Below are 18,793 nucleotides of genomic sequence, written 5' to 3'. Positions count from 1 at the left end.
AAAGGTGGAGGGTTGCAAATGATACAGGCTTTTTTCCCATCAACCCCCAAAAGAAAGATAGCTGTGCTATTGTGCACTGGGATTTGGCCCCTCTAGCAACCTGTATAACCTGCAGTGATGCCCATTGCTACCCTGTAGCAGCAACACAGCATATATAGCTTTTGTACACTATAAGGTGCTATGGCCTGGATTTTTCCACCCTGATGTTTAACTATAGTCCAACCCTTGTGGACCACCATATAGGCAGGAGCTGAGTGCGGACACCTTGGCTACGGGACTAAAGCTGGGTGAGATGGACACCACCCTCCCAGTCTGTGAGCTCATGCAGCACCTTCTGTCTGAGTCCACGGGCAAGCAATGTCTATGAGAAAACCATATCTCCTCCTGTAGCGTAGAAATAAGTCACTCTTCTGCCTGTGTTTAACTGCTGCACTCAGCAAAGCAGGCAAGAAGGGACAGGGAGGACCCTCCGACTGGTAAATGCTGTGAGTTGTGACCAGATTTCCAGAAGCTCACTTCACCTCAACTGTAGTCAATCTTCCTAAACCTAAACCTCTCTTTACATCAACCGACCCTAAGACTAGCCTCCAGCTCTTGTAAAAACAAACAATTTAGAATTACAACAGAAGAAATTTGTGTTTGAAAATGTTCCATGGAACTTAGGGAAACTGTATTAAAGAGAGTTGGGCATATTTGTTCTCAGCACCAGAGTCTTTTATGATTTTAATGAAAGAAAATGCATCAGATTTCTTGATAGGGTCCCTCAGAGAGCCCTACTCCACATTCTGCCCAGTTTTGCTTTCCTTTCAGTACTCAAAGCAGAAGATTTGCAGAGCACTTCTTCCCCTTGCAGCCCCAGAGAAGAAAGAATTGGTATTTTGTCCCTCAAACATGACTGCAGTTAGCTTACAAATAGATCCTGGAAGTACACAAAAAGAGCCACACAGATTCTCCAGACAGCACTCTGATTGGTTTTAAAACTTAAAAAACGACATCTGGAAAGGGCAGCATGGGACTACAATCCCCGTGTGCACCTAACTACCCATGGCCATAGTGATATGCCAACCTTTGGCAGGCAGAAGCCTTTATTACTTGCTCAGTTGCAGTTTCGCGGATGCACCCAGTCATTCTGCAGGCATGTGCTGGTGGAGCAGTTTTTAACCATCATCATTCCATCAGCTCTGATAAGGTCTGCGGGAACTTCTGCTCCACCTCCAGCCCCAGCAGGTTGGTCCCTGGCTTGGGTTGCTATGTGCTGCAACTAAAAAATAATGCCCATCTCTGTCCTCATTTTGAGCTGGATACCGTGCAAGGTTATCACACAAGGCATGACTTCAGGAGGGAAAACCAATTTAGTTTGTGATCATCCCGCTCAGGAATTATGAACCTGAACCCATCCATGTTCACCCTGGGCTTAAGGTTTTAGGCAGAGGGTCTGAAACGTCAGTTCCTGAAAATGAATACTTCCCCACAGCAGATTGACCATCTCCAGTAAGAATCAATATTTAGAAGGGATAGCAGTGAAACCCCAAACCATGAAAGACAAATAGATTCCACAGAAATCGATGAGTGTATGAAGACCCTGAATGCCGGACAGGGTTCTCTCAGCCTTTGAAGTGAAGGCAAATGTCAGAAAACAGTCAGCTACCGGTTTTCTCAACCATTGTGGATTAGAGAAAACTGAAATAGATTCGGTTCAATCTGTTGTTGCATAGCAATATTCTTGCATTTACCAGGAGCTGCCTCCTTTCATCAAGTTCCTTTCGTCTCAGAAGAAAATAATTTTTGTTCATATTACAGCAAGGTTGCGTGTGTGAAATACATTTGTCTGGGTGGAAAACATAACATGTATTTGGCGAAGAAGTAAATGAGAGAAAAAGAATTGCAATTTTCCTAAGAACATGGTGGGGGGTGGTACAATAATGATTTGGCAGCTATTTTTTTCTCCTGGGCATGTATTTATTTGAGACCAAGCTGCTAAAAATGAGTGTGAGGATTAATCCGTAATTATTATGCCATTTCTCCTAGAGCAGCCTTAGCAACAGGAGCACGTTTTGGAGCAGTCCGTCTCCCTTGCTTCTCTAGCCCAAGCTAGCACACACAGGAGTGTCTCCCACAGTGAGACCCAGCAGCCGGCAGATAAAACAAGCTGTATGTGCTGGACCCAAGCACCAGCTCCTCCTTGGAGCAAGGTGTGCTCCCCTTGGGAAAGCACAGCAGAGCTGCAGGAAGAGCTTTGCAGCAGCCCCTGTCTAGGTCTGAATTCAATGGGGTTTTTGTCCTTTACCACCCTGGGAGCAGGATAAGGCCCTTAACAAGCTCCTTGCCAGGCTGCCAGCAGCACTGGTGCTATTCTCTGCTAGCTTAGAGATGGAAAAGATCAGCCAGGTCACCCTGTCTCTTCCTTGTCCAGAGTATTCCTGCAGAGCTTTTTCCATTCAAGCCAAAGTGCCTCATAGCAACAAAAACCTGAAGGGTATGAATCAGATAGAGAAAGAACAGAGCCGATCAACAGCAGCAGCCACCATAATGCAGGGATAAAGCCTCCCCGTGCATTTTCAGGAAAACAACACCCCACCACCACCCTTTTACATCTGTTTCTAAAAACACAGGGCGTGATCCTATGGTGTGTAGTAGAAAAGCCAATGACAGCATTACTCACCGGTAAATGCCCTAGAAGAGGTGTGATGCTGTCAGACACATAGATGATGCTTCCACCAGTGGTTACTGCTATAATGAAACCATCTAATGCCTAAGGAAAACAGACAAGTGGAGAATGCTTTAATAGGAATGAGCAGTGTAAACAAGGCATCTCATTGTGTGTTGATCAACCCAGCTTGACTTCAGCACCGTATTGTTATCGAGTTGTAGGAACGTTATCTCAAGTTGCAGAACAGTAATTCTCTGATTTTACAGTCTGATTTAACTTTTACAGCACTCTTTGTAGTCTAGTAAAACCTACTATTGAAGCAACAAAGGGCTCACAGGAATATTTCATGTCTCAGTTTTTAAATTAATCACACATTTTAATAATGCAAAATGACTAAGACTGGATCCCTTGGAAGTTATTAAAATGAACATTTGAGCTCTGTGTAAATATCAAAGGATGATGAAAGGATGCGGCCCTATCTCAAAATGGTACTTCTCTGCAAACCCCATAAATCTCAGTTTGTATTAATGTAACATTGTATATTGCTGGGCTTTCATGTAAGTAAAAGCAATGCAAATGATCAAATAATCCTTAGCCTGAGTTTTAATTGAGTGATTTATTTTAAAGGTCATGGTATTAGATTACTCATTCCACCCTTCTGCAGTTTCTTCTTCAGTCCCACCTTGCAGTAAGCTCCTTCACTCCTAGCACTGATGGGGAATATCAGACTTATTCTCATCCTCTGCACAGGAGCAATTTAACCTTCAAAATTGGTTTCTTCTTTAGTCTGAGTTGCAAAGTTTTGACCTAAATGCTGCTCAAAGTTAAATCTATGTAGATTTCCAGATCTACAGCAACCTACCATGAGCAGACCTCCCCCACAAAATTAAGGTTCAGTAGTAGGTGCTCAGGGAATATATTAAAACCTTCCTGTTGTAATGAAATAGTCATTAGTGAAGCTCCCAAAGCCTTCAAGTGGATCAGGTCTGGGTCCTTCCTGTCAGTTCACTGGTTATCTGTAGTCAGTGTTGCCTGCAGGATTTGAGCAGTATGGGCATGGCAAGTACAACTGAATCAGAGCAGGGTTTGACTATACTCCAGAGGCGATACCTGTTCAGGAGATAGAGGTACTGCAAAGAGCCTGATCAGGGTGCTATGGTGTTACAAAACCTTACTGCAGACCCAGGCATGCCTCCAAGCCAGACTAGCAGTTGCTCCTGTGAGCTGCAGCACATCCTTCCCTCCCGCTGACTTCAATAAGGAAAAGAATTCTGAGAGCACTGGAAAATGCTAATTGTTTTTCAAAAAGGAAAAAAAAAGGAAAACACAAAGCCTTGAATAAAGACACAAACATATGTTCCTCTTTCCAGAGAATGCTGAGCACCCACAACTGTTTAAGTCAATGGGAATCTGCTGGTGCTACAGTCCTTTGAAAAGCAGGTCAATAACTTATACCCCAGTAGAAGAGTGTGTTTAGCATCTCTGAAAACCCTCCAGCTCCTACAGTTAGTTTGATTTTGTTAATCTAAGTGCAGAGAATATGTTTTTCTTTCGTGTAGTAGGTTCAAGCTGTTTTCTAAAAAAGCAGGATAGCTGTTAACCCATAGAAGAGAACAGAGGGTTTACAAGGCAGCTGGATTGTGCATGTTACTATGGTGAACGTTATTGGATTTTTTTTTTTCAAATCAAGTCTTTATTTCATATCCAATGCAAATTGCACAAAGTGACTCACATCACAATTCTGTGGTAAAATCAAGTTAATGCATGCATACAAATTCTACTTTTATTTACTCACAACTGGTCCTTCCAACATTAAGAGGGCATACCCCCCTTCGAAGATTTAACTACTGCAACAGTCCTACATGAACAAACAGAGCCTAGTACCTACTTGTATGTAATTTGATGACAGCCTTTTCAATGGGATAAGAAAAGGCCGTTTTCAAGAAAGCTGATGTAGCACCGCAGTCAATTACGCTCTGATTCTTTTGAATTAGTGCTTGAAAAAGCCCGTCCCATCTTTTAATAACAGGATGGGAAAAACTTCAAGCGGTCTTGTCCAAATGTTAATAAAATAAGATTAATAGAAAGGCAAAAAAGCAGAGAATGATGAACAGCTAGCTCAACAGGACATCCCAATACCCAATGTTATCTTGAAGGGCATGGAAAATCACAGTACCATGAAGGTGATTTATAGGCTGGGAAACTAAAAGCGATTGTTTTAATCTAAAATTGTGTGGCATACAAGTAGAATCAACAAAGGCCCAGCCAGTCAAGACAACTGCCAATTTACTGCTATCTGAAGGAAATATTTCAGTGCAGGCTGAAGGAGTTATGTATGTGAAGTTCCTGCACACTGAGATGGGAATGGGTGGTTTTCAGTGCGATGAAAACAAGGCATCTCGTAACACTGGACCAGGGGAGTCTCATCACAGAAAACTACAGTGGCCAAGGGACTGCCAGCTCTGGGGGCCGCAATATGCCCTGGCTGTGTGCCACCCCCGGTGGGTGAAGTTGCTCCTCTGCACTCCTCCTTGTCTGCTGCCAGAGCCTGATCACATCCCACATTCACATTGTTTGTGGGAGGAAGAGAAGCCTGTTCTCAAAGGACACTGTGGGACCGTGCAACCTCCATGTGTTTAGTACGGGAGAAGATCCTTGCTAAAGAAGGTTCTAGCTGTTATTGAGAGAGAAAAATGCATTTTAGCAGCTCATTTGCATTTCATCTTGAACCTACATAAATGCCATTGAGTCACCTCTCTTCAAATCCCAGCTAGCATTAAAAGCACCTATGGTATAATTTAAAAGTAATTTAAAAACTATCATTGCAAAATAACCCTGTTCCCTGTTAGAATGAAAAGTGTTTGATAAGGGCCTTGAAAAGCATTAGAGTGGAAGTATTAACTGTATCAAACCAAGAGTAGCTGTCAGGTTTTATCTGCTTGTACAGCACCTAGCAGTAGAGGGATGCGACACTGCTGCTTTTCAGGTGCTAGTCTTGCATAAATATTAGGTAATAATAATGCCTTCCAAGAACAGGAGAAAAAACTGCTGTGTGCCCTTTTCCTCACCTCTGATTGTAAAACTAAAATGTAACCTCTGATTTGAATCCCTCCACTGGCATGCATTTCTTGGGAGTCCCTGTGCAGTGTTGAGGGCTGCGGCAGCACGGTGCGATGGTGCTGTTGAGAGTGAAAAGGTGTAGGGACTCTAATCCCTTGCCCGAGAGATAGCTCTGCTGGACAGTCAAATACAGCAATACCTGACACCTCCTCTTTCGGAACGGCAGATGACATTTTATTCTACATGCATGAGCATTTCCGTGACTGCTAGACAAAATTAGGAACAGTATATATGCATGTTCACCTCCAACATCAGCTGGGTGAATTCTTCGTTGCTGAGAAATGAAGGCTTCCAGTCCTGCTGAATTTCAGAAATCTCCGTCTGTGCTGAGACTTCTAGACAAATAAAAATTTGAATTTTTTAAATTCAAAGAAACTTGTGTCTTGTAAGACTATATATGAGTTGCTATGAAAATATAGAAATCATCTTCATGTTCAACAAATTGCAGTTTTCAAGCATGGGTTTACATACAGAGACAGTAATGGCTATCTAAACTGGGCCTAATCTTGAAATGTTTTCCTCATGTTTTACGCAGCTCAACTTGAACTGACTTCAGTGGGAGTCTGTATTCTCATAGCCGTTGGCCTCAAGCAGCCTTGGTTATTGATCTAAAGATAAAACCACTTTGCATGAAAGTAAAATCAAGGCAAAGATTAGCACGTGTCAAATTGATACTTACAATTTATGGCTTCAAAATTAGGGTGCCAGACAGCTAGGGTTCAGCCTACAGCTTCTCTGCCAAATAGAGAGCAGCAAGAAAACTCCTTTGGAACAGCCCCAGGGGGCTGTGACCCCAAACAGCAGAGCTATTGCTCTGCTCTCCAAAATGTGTGTGAAACATGAGTGTTTGCAGCAGCCTTACACTGATGCTACTGCCCCCACTCTCTCCCATGCCTACTGCCAGCCCCACAGTGTATAGCAGCATAGGAGAGGGAATGGAGGACCAGCATCTCATCCCAAACTCCATCCGGAGGAGAAGGCCTCCTGTGCTGTCAGACACCATGGGGTTTTGTCCTGCTGTTGGCCAGTCTCAGCCCCACAGCAGCCCGAGGGTGCTCGTTCCCTGAGGGCTTTCCATGGAGGGTAGAGGCACACTGGGGTAACAAGTCACAGCTTCATACTCAAACTGGGAGCCATACTGGGGGTAACCGGATGCACCATGGTGAGCCATTTCCTTCAAAAACAACCACTCACATTATCTATACCCAAGTAAGACAGGGTTATGGGCAACAGATCTTGAAATTTAGAGACATGAACAGGTTTTGTTCACTTCTCTCTCGGCTTGCCCAAGAGTCCTCCCTTATTCAGCTCTAGTAGTGAGGGGATGCTGAGCACTGCCTGTCTTCTTGTGGTGCTGCCTGCTAATTAATCCTACCGATTAACACTTTCAGGACAGTATGCAACACTCCCCATTTGAAGAACATAGGCAAACTGGACAGATAAATGCAAATGGCTAAATGATATTAAAGGCAGCAAATTTATAGCAGTGCCTGTGCATATCATTGCCTAGAAAGAAATCAAAGCCTCCGTTCAGGCTTTATTTATTTAGTGGAAATGCAGCTGCCTGCTTCTACCAGCTTGTTCAACTCGCTTTCTGCACTGCTGGGGGCTGTCATGGATAGCATGGCGGCTTTCCAGAGCCCCCATGATCCTACATGGAGGTTCAAAACCAGACTAAGGAAAAAGAGAGATCAGCCTGACAGATTTTTATTATATAGTTTCAGAATACAGCATACTTTCAGCAGATCCATAGCTTGGAAAAGTTGATATACATGAAACAGCAACTGTTAAAAGAATTACTTGAGATTTGGGAGATTCTGTGGATTAAGAATAAGGAGGCTGTTTATGAACTAAAAAAAAACAACTGAAAACTGACCTCCTCTTCTGTTATGACTAAAATCTTGGTTTAACCTACTAAATGAAAGGGAAATATGATTGAATGAATCAGATCCAAAGTACGCTGAAGATAACATTTTAAAACGCTGATGCTTTGTATTGTATTGTGTGACTACTAATCTGGTTTAAAAATAGATAACATTTGCTTTTTTTAGCAAGTGCACAAAACCCAGTCACATTTTGACCCAATTACTGTGCAAGGATTTGTGACTGCTAGCTTTCTTTTACCTAGTAGCTCTTCCAGAAATGAAGTGCCTTTTGCAGTAAATCATTTGGGCTATCAGCTACACTTATCTACGGTTATTCAGATCTTGTGTGATTGTTCTTTGCTTGGCTTTACGATTGAGCATGTTCACATTCTCCTTTACTCTGCCTTGGGCAGAGTAAAAAACCCCATATGTTATTACTGTCACTTTTTAATAGGTATATACAATTATTAAACTTTGAGATGTCCTAGTCATGCCCTCCTGCATGAAAACATCTTGTCTGTGGCAAAAAATTCATTTAAGGCAAACCTGTGCTCTAACAACAGAACCACTATAATTATTTCCTCAGTAAGTTTGACACTGGTGACTCCATTATGTTGGGAGTCATTATGTAAGCATTTTTATGGTCTCTTCCGTTTCACCCAGAGCTCTCCAGTGAGCTCTGTGTGGTGCTGGATGAGCAAAGGTGAGCTAGGCGATGCAGTACATTGGCTCGTGAGACCCCTTTCTGCTTTGTGGGACCAGGGATGTTCCCCTTGGTCACTCACCAGAGCCTTTTCCTCACAGAGGCAGAGTAAGGGAGCCCCATTTTAAACCAGTGCCCTGATTTATAAGGGAGAAGTGTTTCTATTGTCCGCTGCTGGTGGATGTCCATGCCTCAGGGAGCCCACAGCACACATTCCTCTCACTGACTAGAAAGTAGACCAAGCAGATTAAATCAGCAGGGTCAGAAATGTCCTCTGCCCTCTCTGAGGGTACATTTCTAAAGCACTCAACTGTCACTGCTCTGTGCATTAAAAAATAAATTCCTGGCCTTCTAAGGCTGAACTTTACCACTGCAACTGCACGCTGCGATGTAGCTTCTGCTTGCACACGCTGGGTGAAGCACGTCAGCTATCTGTGGATGTAATTTGCTGAAGCTGACTTCAAAAATTGGGCCCTTTCTGATCTAAGTTTTCTGCTCACTGGAGAATTGAGTCCTACACAGTCCACTGAGGAGGTGCAGGGGGGCTCAGCAGACTGCTTTCCCTGTGTTTTTCTGTAGAGAAGCTGGGGTGAATGCTTTGTTCTTCTGCTCACAATATTGCAGGTTTCAAGGAAGGGACTCTTGCCTCTGGCCCCAAATCTCTCTTGTTCAAAGTGTCTTTCTTCTTAATGCATGCTGCAGGGCACTGCTGCCCTCCTTCCCTTGGTTCCTGCCATTCACCCCTTCTCTAGCAGGTTGAGAGTCATCCTCAGATGAAGAGCAGTCAAGGAGATGGATCTGGGCAGCACAATGCCTGCAAATGATCTTTTTGGATGAGACAGAAAAAACATCCCAACCTTATGTTGACACTTTTAGGCCCCTTGAGCCATTCTGATAATCACTGAAGGAAACAGGATATTGTAGTAACTGTCTGGCAAGTGCACGAAGAGCTGCAGTAAATCTTACCGTTGTGTTTCTGCAGAAAGCCAATGACTTTTTCCAGCACAGTAGTTTTGTCCATTTTGCGAGTGTTGCCTGGAAGCATGGAGCTGAGCTCTTTGATGAGAACATTGAACTGATCACGCCTCTTCTTCTCAGACTTGTTACGTGAAGCCCTGTGGACCAGGGGAAAAAAAAGGATGACCAAGAGGAAAAATCATCACGTACCTGCTCTTTGCAACATACACAAATAGAAATTAACTTGCTGTGTGCCTCACATGAAGATCGACACTGGCCTCCAGCAAAGCTGCAGAGACAAATAGGGGGCAACTCTTCCCACCTCCTGCTCTTGTCTTTGAGCTTCCCTTAGAGTCCAGGGGGGAGATGGAGGTTTTGCTTGCCCATGTGCTGCTGCTGGACACTCTGTCTAATTAGGTTGGCTTTAAGCCTGTAGGTGAAGGAGCTCTGCTCATCTCCTAAGCATGCACAGGATCTTGAAAGTACATACAGGCTCTGAGGAGGCACCCAGAGCCAGAAGAAATAAGAATACTGTGACAACACTAAAATCACCCATAAAGAAGAGTGGGGACTAGTAAAACTATGGGTCATGCTCATCTGTGCAGTCTTAACAGGACAGAGGGACCCCAGTCCTGCAGCTCAGCCATTGCACTGGAGCTGGGCCCATCTAGAGGGACCAGCCCGCTTTGGTCACAGGTCCTCTGGTTAGCTCCCGGCTGGCTTATAGAGAGGAATCAGGCTGTTGTCTCCCAGTCGTTAAGATCAGGGATCTGAGGAGAGGTTGCTGCAGCTCCTATCTAGTTCATATGTCACCTACTTCAGTCTCCTTCCCAAGGTGAAAAGGGCAAGCAGGAGGGAGGGCATCCAGCATGTCTTATCCCACCCAGCATGGACTGCATGTGGGATACCCGACCTGGGGGCTGAGAAGTCCTGCAGCTTTCTTTGCCAGTCTTGTCTGTTTAGCTTACAAACTCCTCAGATAAAGCCTGCTTCTGCTGTTGTGTGTGAAAAGCTCATAGGAAGGAAGGATCTGATTTCATTTGGGGTGTTTTGGCACCACAACAATACTGTCATTACGGCTGCTGATAATCTTTTCGGGGTGGGCACTTTGTTTTGTTTTTTTTTAACTTACATGTAAGCCTATACACAAGCAAGTATTTTTTGAATTGCTCCCAGGAATCCAACAGTCATTCCACTGGGAGGTTATCACCCCGGCTTCTGTAGCCATGTGAAAATACAGATAAATATAACCCAGAAGGTTTGTGTTTGCTCTTCTGAAAGGTCCTCAAGCAAACAAGATATGCTTTGTTAATTACGTAAAGATCTAAAAATCTGGTTACATGTAGACAGGAAAGAAAAGCCAACAGCCCAGTTCTCACTCCGAGTTTCTTAGTCCCAGCTAACTCTGCCGTTCCTCATGAGCTCTGGATGCATGCTACTGAAAATCAGAGCAGAATTTAGCCCAGCATTTACATCCCCTCCAAGGACCAGGATGGCAATAAACTCTAGCAGAGAAATCACTGCAGAGGCTTCTGAATGTTACTACTGACAGAGGGGTAATTTTTGTTTGTCTTGCTCGCAACCCTGAACACACTTGGAGATACATTGGAAACAAGCCAACACTTGATTATTTTACAGCTTCGAACACAAGAGATTGGGTGGATACCGCCTGACTGATTTCAGCCTGTTCTTATTACAGTGCAAAAGGCTGTCAGAACAAGATGTGAAAAGCTCCAGCCTTATCCTATTTCTGTACAGTTCAAGGGGATGTTAAGAACGTCAACATTTTGCTTCCTCATAATGCAATCCTCAGTTCATTTTAAGCTTAAAGGGTCTTGATCTCCTGCCCTGAAAATAAAACAAAACACCAACCGTCTATAGGGAAAGTGTTGCTTTTTCTAAAATATAAAGTATCTATTTTTAACACTTGACATTTTATTCACAAAGGAAATACAAAAACTCCTCTAGTGGAAACAACTCTACCAAAATCTGAATTGATGACCACAGTAAAATCTTTAAAAGGAAAAAATAAGGCAAAATGGGGGGAAAAAAGGGAGAAAAACTATCCCTGAACAATTGTAAATGCTTTGTTCAGTCCAGTTGTAAATGTGTTAAATAATGCAGTTTTCATCGGTTCCCTTGGAAGATTATTTCCTAGGCTTGGAAATAATATGCCTGCTAGGGCACATAATTTACAGTAAGCCAAAACAGTCCCTGTCTTAATTCCATACTATTTGTCCCAGTTCTGCTCCCTCTTCACTACTCCAAGAAAAAAAAAGAAAACAGCATATCCAAGGGGAAGAAAGAGGCCCAGTATGAATAAAATGTAGCTTTTTAGTGAATACAGCTAAAGGCAATAAAGGACAGCCTGAATTCAGAATGGTAGAAGTCACCAATTTAACATGTGTCATAAACAGCCATTTTTATTCTCTTATATATTTGCTGCTTGTCACCTTAAAGAGACACTGATACCTGCTGACTACCAGTCATTACATCCTGGTGATTTACAATGAAATACGGCTTTACACTAAATTTCATATTTCTTTTTGCTGCCCAGTGGGATATGTTCTATATGCAACAAAGGAAGTAATTATACCACATACCTTCATTCTTAAATTTACTCTTCATGGAGTGCAGAAAGGCAAGTGGTCTTATCCATTTATCAAGTGCTTTCTCATGCCTCACTTCAAACTTTTTGTTTTAAAATAATAAATCCATAAACCAAAATAAACCTCATCTAGGATCAAAGAATTGAAAATGAAATTATGGTTTCTGATCTCCAGAGGATCAGAAGACCTCAAAGAGGTCTTCAGTGCCCACAAGTGTGGTGTCATCATATCCACATTTTAGTCCTTGTGGCTTTGGAGTGAAGTAGTACCTTAGGGAGTCAGCTGATGCAGAATGGGGCTCAAAATAACCAGTCTCCCAGAGGAAGAGCTCTATGTCTTGGCCAAATACTAAACACTCAGCAAAGGGCTGGGAGCACAGGTGCCTCTCCTTGGGAGAAGATGGATCCTCTTCTCATTTCTGTATAATACAACCTGTATGTGCCTAACAAATTGCAGCAGATAGTAAAATGGTGTGTGCGTGTGTGTGTGTCTAACCTGAGAAACCCAGCTTCTGGTCCATCCCTGAAGAGTTAGATCTAGAAAATTCCAATCTCACCTACTTTTAACACAGAAAAATGAAAGAAAAGAACAATTTTCTTGGCTTTTTTATCTCTTCTCATGTTTCTCAACACTGAGGGACCCAGTCCTTATACCAAATAGAAGAAAACAAAGAAAACATTTCCCCTGAGGCACAGGACAGATGAGAGTCCTGAGTTTTCAAGACACAGCAGCAAGATGTTCAGCAAATGGCTTCTCCCAAGTCTGACTCTCTTTAAAGCTTTGGAAGAAAACCTGTACCTTTTAAATAAATCCGAGTGATTTTAGTATAAGGCAGTAACCTTAGACCTTTGTGAAGTCTCTCATGGTTTCAAACTTAATTTCAAATTCAGACTTATTTATAAGAATCAAAATGTACTTAATTACAATTTAAAGAAGCAATTTCCTTTTCTCATTTTCAAAGTTATCACTTTTTATCCACCTTGATAGAGTCCTGCCCCAGGGTACGACAAAAATTCCCTCCAGGAACAAATGGCATGAAAACTATACCAGATGGCGATGACAATTGTTGATAGTGAGGATATGTGTGAGCCTATTTTTTCCTATATGGATTCATTTAATGCATTAAAAAAAAAAACCAAACCAATTAACACAGAGATACGTTGAAGATAATCAGGCCTTAAGAATATGAAGCAATGATCTATGGAGGGCTTCCTTCCCCTTCTTCCGCCTTCACTGACCCTGGGGCTCTGGGGAAGGGTGACACCTCCCACTGTGCTGCAGAATGAGCATGGAGATGCTTGGAAGAGCCATCTCTTTGCCCTGGCCTCGGTGGGCACCCCTTGCAAGCCTAAAGGGAGGCAGTTGGGTTGGCACTTTGCTCCTAATAGCCAAGGCAGGCCTTCTGCAGCCTGAGCACGCACACATTAAGAGGAGGAAGCAAAGAGAAACGGCTGAGCTTGACTGCAGCCTGTGCTGACCTATATTGGGGAGAAAAAGCTGCAGGGAGGAAAGAAGCAGTGTCGGAATCAAAAGAGATGAAACTGGATCAACTAGTTGTGCCTGGACTGGCAATACTCTCATTAGAGGGGAACCAAGGGGAAAGAGGTGTGCAATCCATGGCTCCCTCTAAAGCAATTCAACTGTGGTATTGATAACACATCCAGAAAAATAACCACCTCAAATGCTTCCAAACAGCTTTTCTTCTGCAGATGCCAGTCAGATCTGACAGTTATTAGGAGTTTTACTGCCATGGGTCTTCTGCCTTGAAACATACCTTCTCCCTCCTCACTAAGTGTTCACAACAATTTCCTGCCAGCCGGGACCTGATGGAGTGCAGAATGTATGTGCATGAAGGTTTGTGCCTATTTAGAGCTGTCACAAGCACTTTCTGTGGTCTTTCTCTGCTCTGAAGGTAACTTCTGGGTGTTTTTATCATTGTGAGATAGGCATTGATGAATAAAGGGCCACCATAAGACCCCCCAATTTTTTAGTTCTTTATCCTTTGCAAAATGTACTCTGTAAAAAAAAACCCACATTTTTTATACACTCAGGAAGCTCAGATGATGTATTATAGTGGCAGGAGTATGTTGTTGGTTCTTTGGTTCTCATGTTGTGCAGTAATGTGAAAAAATGATCAATGCTTTTTTTGACATTTTCCACAGAAAACACTGCTACGTTATTTTCTTCTTAAAGGGTACCCAAGAATAGGAATCTGTGACATGGCAGTTTTTCAAGTGGTGCTTGGCTGTATTTTTTTGATTAATCAATCATGGATAAAACAGCTTCTGCAGCAACAAACAGTATCAAGATCATCACAAGTTAAACAGAGAGTTATAAAAGAAAAAATGCTCACCTCTTTGCCCTGTCTTTCTCATCTTCATCCATTAGATTGTCTAAGCAGTTTTTTCTGTTGAAGGAATGCGAGAATCATTATGAATTGTCATTTTGTTAGCTCTACTTGCAGGTTAATCTCAGAGTTGCTCTATTTCATTTTAATAAGAGCGATGATATTCAGGTCAGATAAATGTGTCAGCAGTGCTTTATGCCACAGTCCTTGATTTTAGGAAACATCCGTTGTGGATAATGTTAGTTCTGAGCGTCACGCTAGCCTTAGGGGCTCCGGCCAGAGATCAAGGCTCCCAGGCACAACATGGTGCGCCAGCACAGTACAAAAACAGCCACTTCTTGAGGGAATTTTTTCATGTGGAGGTTACTCTCTGCAAATTTGCAGGCTGGATAAGCCCTAGGGACTGCCAAGTTGGGAAGGCATTTTCAGTGTCCCCCATTTGCCCCAAAACCACCCCCAGTGCATTAGCTGGCGTCACCAATGCCTCTGACCTCTCAGGTGGGGCTTCCCACTGGCATGATCTTTGTCCTCCTGTGTGGGTCCTGACCCAAAGCCAAAAGAGATGGTAGTAACTCTAGTGAATTACACCCGAAGTTCAAAGTGTTCTCATAAATCCCAGTGCCTAAGCCGCACTGTGAAAACCCCCTCCCCATGGCTCAGACAGACCATCTGCCTGGCAGTGCCACACTGAGCATGGGGACTGCACCATCCCTGTCACTCGTTTTGCTGATCTTCACCAAAATGTTGTGACCTGACATAAGGTTTATAGTTCAATTGCTCCAACAGCACTTTGAGCTGTGAGGAGAAAGTACTCTGAGCATAAGACGTGTTCATATAGCCGCACAATAAAAGGGGGTAATTGAGTACATTTGTGTGGGCAAGACAAAGGGAAAAACACAAGGGCAGCCCAGCTGAAGGCTGAGATCCTCAGAAACACTTGTTGCCAGATCACTGCCCACCCTCCTTTGCTCCATGGCCTTATGAAAAGCGAGGCTTGAGCTTAAGTGCTTCAGCCCAAGGAGGAATCCCTGCGCTGCTGCAGCCTCTCAGGGCACCTCATGCCTATGTCAGGCACAAAAGCCTTGTGCTGCTGCATCCCACACAAATGTTTTCCAAACCGGCTACAAACCCTGGATTGTCAGTGCGTCATTTTCAAAGCAGCAGTGTAATGACAGGCAATGATAACGCTCGCTTTCAAAAATCAATGGTTCTCATTTAATGAGTTCTTAACAAATATGACATGAATAAAATTGGAGGGGGAGAGAAGGGAAGTTAATTGCTAGGCATTATTTAAGCCCATGGTGTTTTCCACATGAGTCACACATAAATAGGCTTGTTTAAAGAACATTTTATGAAAAAACAGGAATGCAAAGTTATTGATAGTAAGAGCAGTGGGTAAATTCTGTCTTTCTGCTACTACTTCTCCTACAGCAATATTCCACCTGCTCATTACTCAACAGTTAGCTAAGAACATGAAACTACCCTGTAATGTTTATCAAATATAAGAGGAATGAGGAATTAAAGCCACAGGTCACTGATTGGAGGGTAAAGATAACACCTCATGGCATTCACCTCATTGATGAAGGAAATATGAAAACCGAGGGACTGGCTTTTTTAGTCATAACTGGCACATTTAAGTTGCTGAGTTCTACCATACAGAACAAAATAATGAATAATGCCATGTAATTTTTAAATGTTTTTTCAGATATTTATTTGGCCTTGCAAAACAGCCAAGTCAGCCATACATCACTCTCCGTATTTTAGACTAGGAAGATTTATAGACCCAGTTAAAACTTATTCACCAGTGTTTTACAAATACTTTAGGTGGCTATTTGCCCAATCACAGAATCAGACTGCTAGCCCAGCAAGTGTGTTTTCAAATAATTCAGGCTAAAATGTAGAGACAACGTTCAGTGGTTTTTCATGTTATTTGCTCATTATTGCAATGAAAATGTTCACCTGCATTATCCAAGAACGAAGAAGGCACCAGTTAACAAGGGCAAGGGTTAGCATTTAAGATTTTGCTGTATTTCTTTACTAGACCTTTGCTCAAAATGCTCTGTTGCCTGAACCCTTGTTGAATCTAGGGTATGACAAGCAAAATGGGGCAGTGTCAGCAGAAGCTGCTCTCTCTGAATCCCTGAAGGTCTTCCTCTGCTGCACCAAGGCCTTCTCTGGTTGTAGCAAATTCCCACTAGAAAGCAGCAATATGGGGATGAGACCTCTGGATGGATCTGATGAAGGATGGGGATGGATGGGGCAGTTAGGATCAGCTGTTTTGGACAAGTACAATGTACCTAATGGAAAGGGGCTTCCTAGAGCTGTACCCTCTAAGCCATCAAAGAATTACACTTCTGGGAAGCCTCTACCCTTACAAGAGAGCAACAGGTCTAACTGGTCTGTTCTGCCAAGGATTTGGCTACATCTGTAAAGCAATCCATGGCCAGCTTCCAGTAAACAAGGTTTCTCACCAACTGACATGAAATTCTGGACCTGCTGTGCTGTTGCTAGTGTTAGACAATACCTAATTGTCATTTCGCTTCTGTTTGCTCACAGGGCAAAATCTCCAGAGCTTCATAAGCATTGCTAACAGCTTTTGCCAGTACATATGTATCGTATGAAATTAAAACTGCTCTCAATAAAATAGATACGGCAGAGTACACAACTGCTGTGAACCAGTACTGCCATCCCTCTCCTGAGCCACACCAGATGCTGGCTTATATCTGGAAGAGAAACCCATGGCATGGAGCTTAGGCATGTGCTTAGAGCAACCTGCTTGCTTTATGTTATCCTCCCTCAGCTGGGAAGGTCCCAGATAGCAAACTGGAAATCTACTCTCTCATCCCTATCAGTGCCTGGTTTCTGAGGCAATCCTGGCTTGTTGCGATGTTATAGGCAGTGGCTCTGTGCCACCTTTCCCTGCAGTGAGGTAACATAAAAACCCTGGTGCCACAAGGATTTATCAAAATTTGAATAGTTCTTTCATGCTAATGAAAACAGTTTGGAAACCTAAAGGTAACACCACCACATGATGTAACTTCTGCCGAAAGAGTACTTAACAGCTCCAAGTTGCACTTTGAGCTTCATTAATATCATTATCAGCAAGCAGCGAAGATGCTATTACTTGAAAAGATGGGAACCACCTGGAATAAGGAGGAGAAAGCTCAAGTACAACCATCAGGGTGGTACTTGGACAGATACACAGAAAGACACATACCCACAAGCAGGGAAGAGTGACATTATGGAAACAAGACTGCTAAAACTTAAATCTATAGCTGTGGCTTAGTTATCAGATGGAGAATAGCACAAACATCCCCCCCACATTCATTCATACAATGAATAGTTGCTTGGGAAAGAAGTAATTCAGGCAGAGTGCCAGCTTGTTCCATGGACTCCACAGAAGAAAGATTGCACATGTTTATTTTGATACAGTCTATTCCCAGTGGACACAAAGCTTGCACTATAAAATTCATCTGGCACTGATCACCTTATCCTGCACTGGAAATGTTTCATTACCAACTTAAACTACTACTTTTTTGTGTGGGTGAGGTTGGTTTCAATCCTTCCTGCTTTACTGCTCATGAGGATATGCTATAAAATGACTGACACTCAAATGTAAGTAATCAGTTGTTGATTTCCCACCGAGTTGCCATGAGGTCAGCTAATCTCAGTTCCTACAAATCAGCCTGACATTTAACAAGAATTTTTAATCATATTCATTTAACACAGCTGAATTAAATCAGAGACAAATTGTTTTTAGAGGTTCTGATATGTGCCTGGGGAAGCCTGATGAAAAATTGCAGTGCTTGTGCTCCTCTAGCCCTGTGTTGGGCAGCTGTGGGAGAAAAACTGGGTTTTTCCTCCCCTTGCTTCTCCAGCACGGTGGGGTGTCTGTGTCTACCACCCCACGGGCCTGCTTGGGGTATTCAGCCACTTGTCTTGTACAGGGCACACTCAGCCCCAAGGAAAGGGGTGCTGCCTGCCGTACCTTGGTGTTGCTTCCCACCCACTGCAGATATACCTGAGCCCTCCCTTGGACCTCACCCTCAGACCCCTTAGGATGCTGGTATAATACCACCAGTCAAAGAAGAGATGATGATATCGCACTTGGCGAACAATCCTCTCACAGAAAGGAGACGGGCCAGGGTTGCAGGGAAAATTGGGACACTGGGAAGAAACATCTTGAACTACCGTCTGGCCTCTGGGCAGACCCTCCCCAACAACTGTTATCTTTGTGAAGAGGGAAGAGAAAGAGCAATAGAGTGGAGGGTAGACATGTTCCTGTGCCTTCCAGACACATCGTTCAACCTCCAGTGCCATCTCTGGGTACTGTGGTTGGTCAATGGTGCTGTCCCGTGAGTGCTCCACAACTAGCTTAGATGGGCATGTGCTCACATTGGGGTGCACCACTCTTAGCTTGGCGCTAGCATCTCTACCCTCTTCTTCTCAGGAAGGGCAGAGCTCTGGAATGAAGTAAACCACAATAACAAGTAAAATATTTCCCTTCCAAGCCTTTCTGGGGGCAAATAGAAAGATTAGCAA

General features: G+C 43.3%; 1 protein-coding gene across 6 annotated transcripts in view; it reads right to left on the bottom strand.

Annotated features, from left to right (window-relative positions):
• NPAS2 (neuronal PAS domain protein 2) overlaps positions 1-18,793 on the bottom strand; it is a 106,015-nt gene that overhangs the window by 39,978 nt on the left and 47,244 nt on the right. For all 6 annotated transcript variants that reach the window (XM_065677697.1, XM_065677699.1, XM_065677694.1 and 3 more), the window contains exons 2-5: positions 14,258-14,311; positions 9,305-9,453; positions 6,014-6,105; positions 2,663-2,752 (exon numbers count right to left, since the gene is read on the bottom strand). In XM_065677697.1, coding sequence (XP_065533769.1) covers positions 2,663-2,752; positions 6,014-6,105; positions 9,305-9,453; positions 14,258-14,311 — 385 coding nt within the window. The remainder of the gene's footprint in view (positions 1-2,662; positions 2,753-6,013; positions 6,106-9,304; positions 9,454-14,257; positions 14,312-18,793) is intronic.

Source organism: Lathamus discolor, chromosome 4 (genome assembly GCF_037157495.1).
Source record: "Lathamus discolor isolate bLatDis1 chromosome 4, bLatDis1.hap1, whole genome shotgun sequence".
NCBI classification, from domain to species: Eukaryota; Metazoa; Chordata; class Aves; order Psittaciformes; family Psittacidae; genus Lathamus; species Lathamus discolor.
The sequence above is the reverse complement of the archived record's forward strand: the minus strand, read 5'-3'. Positions and strand labels throughout refer to the sequence as shown.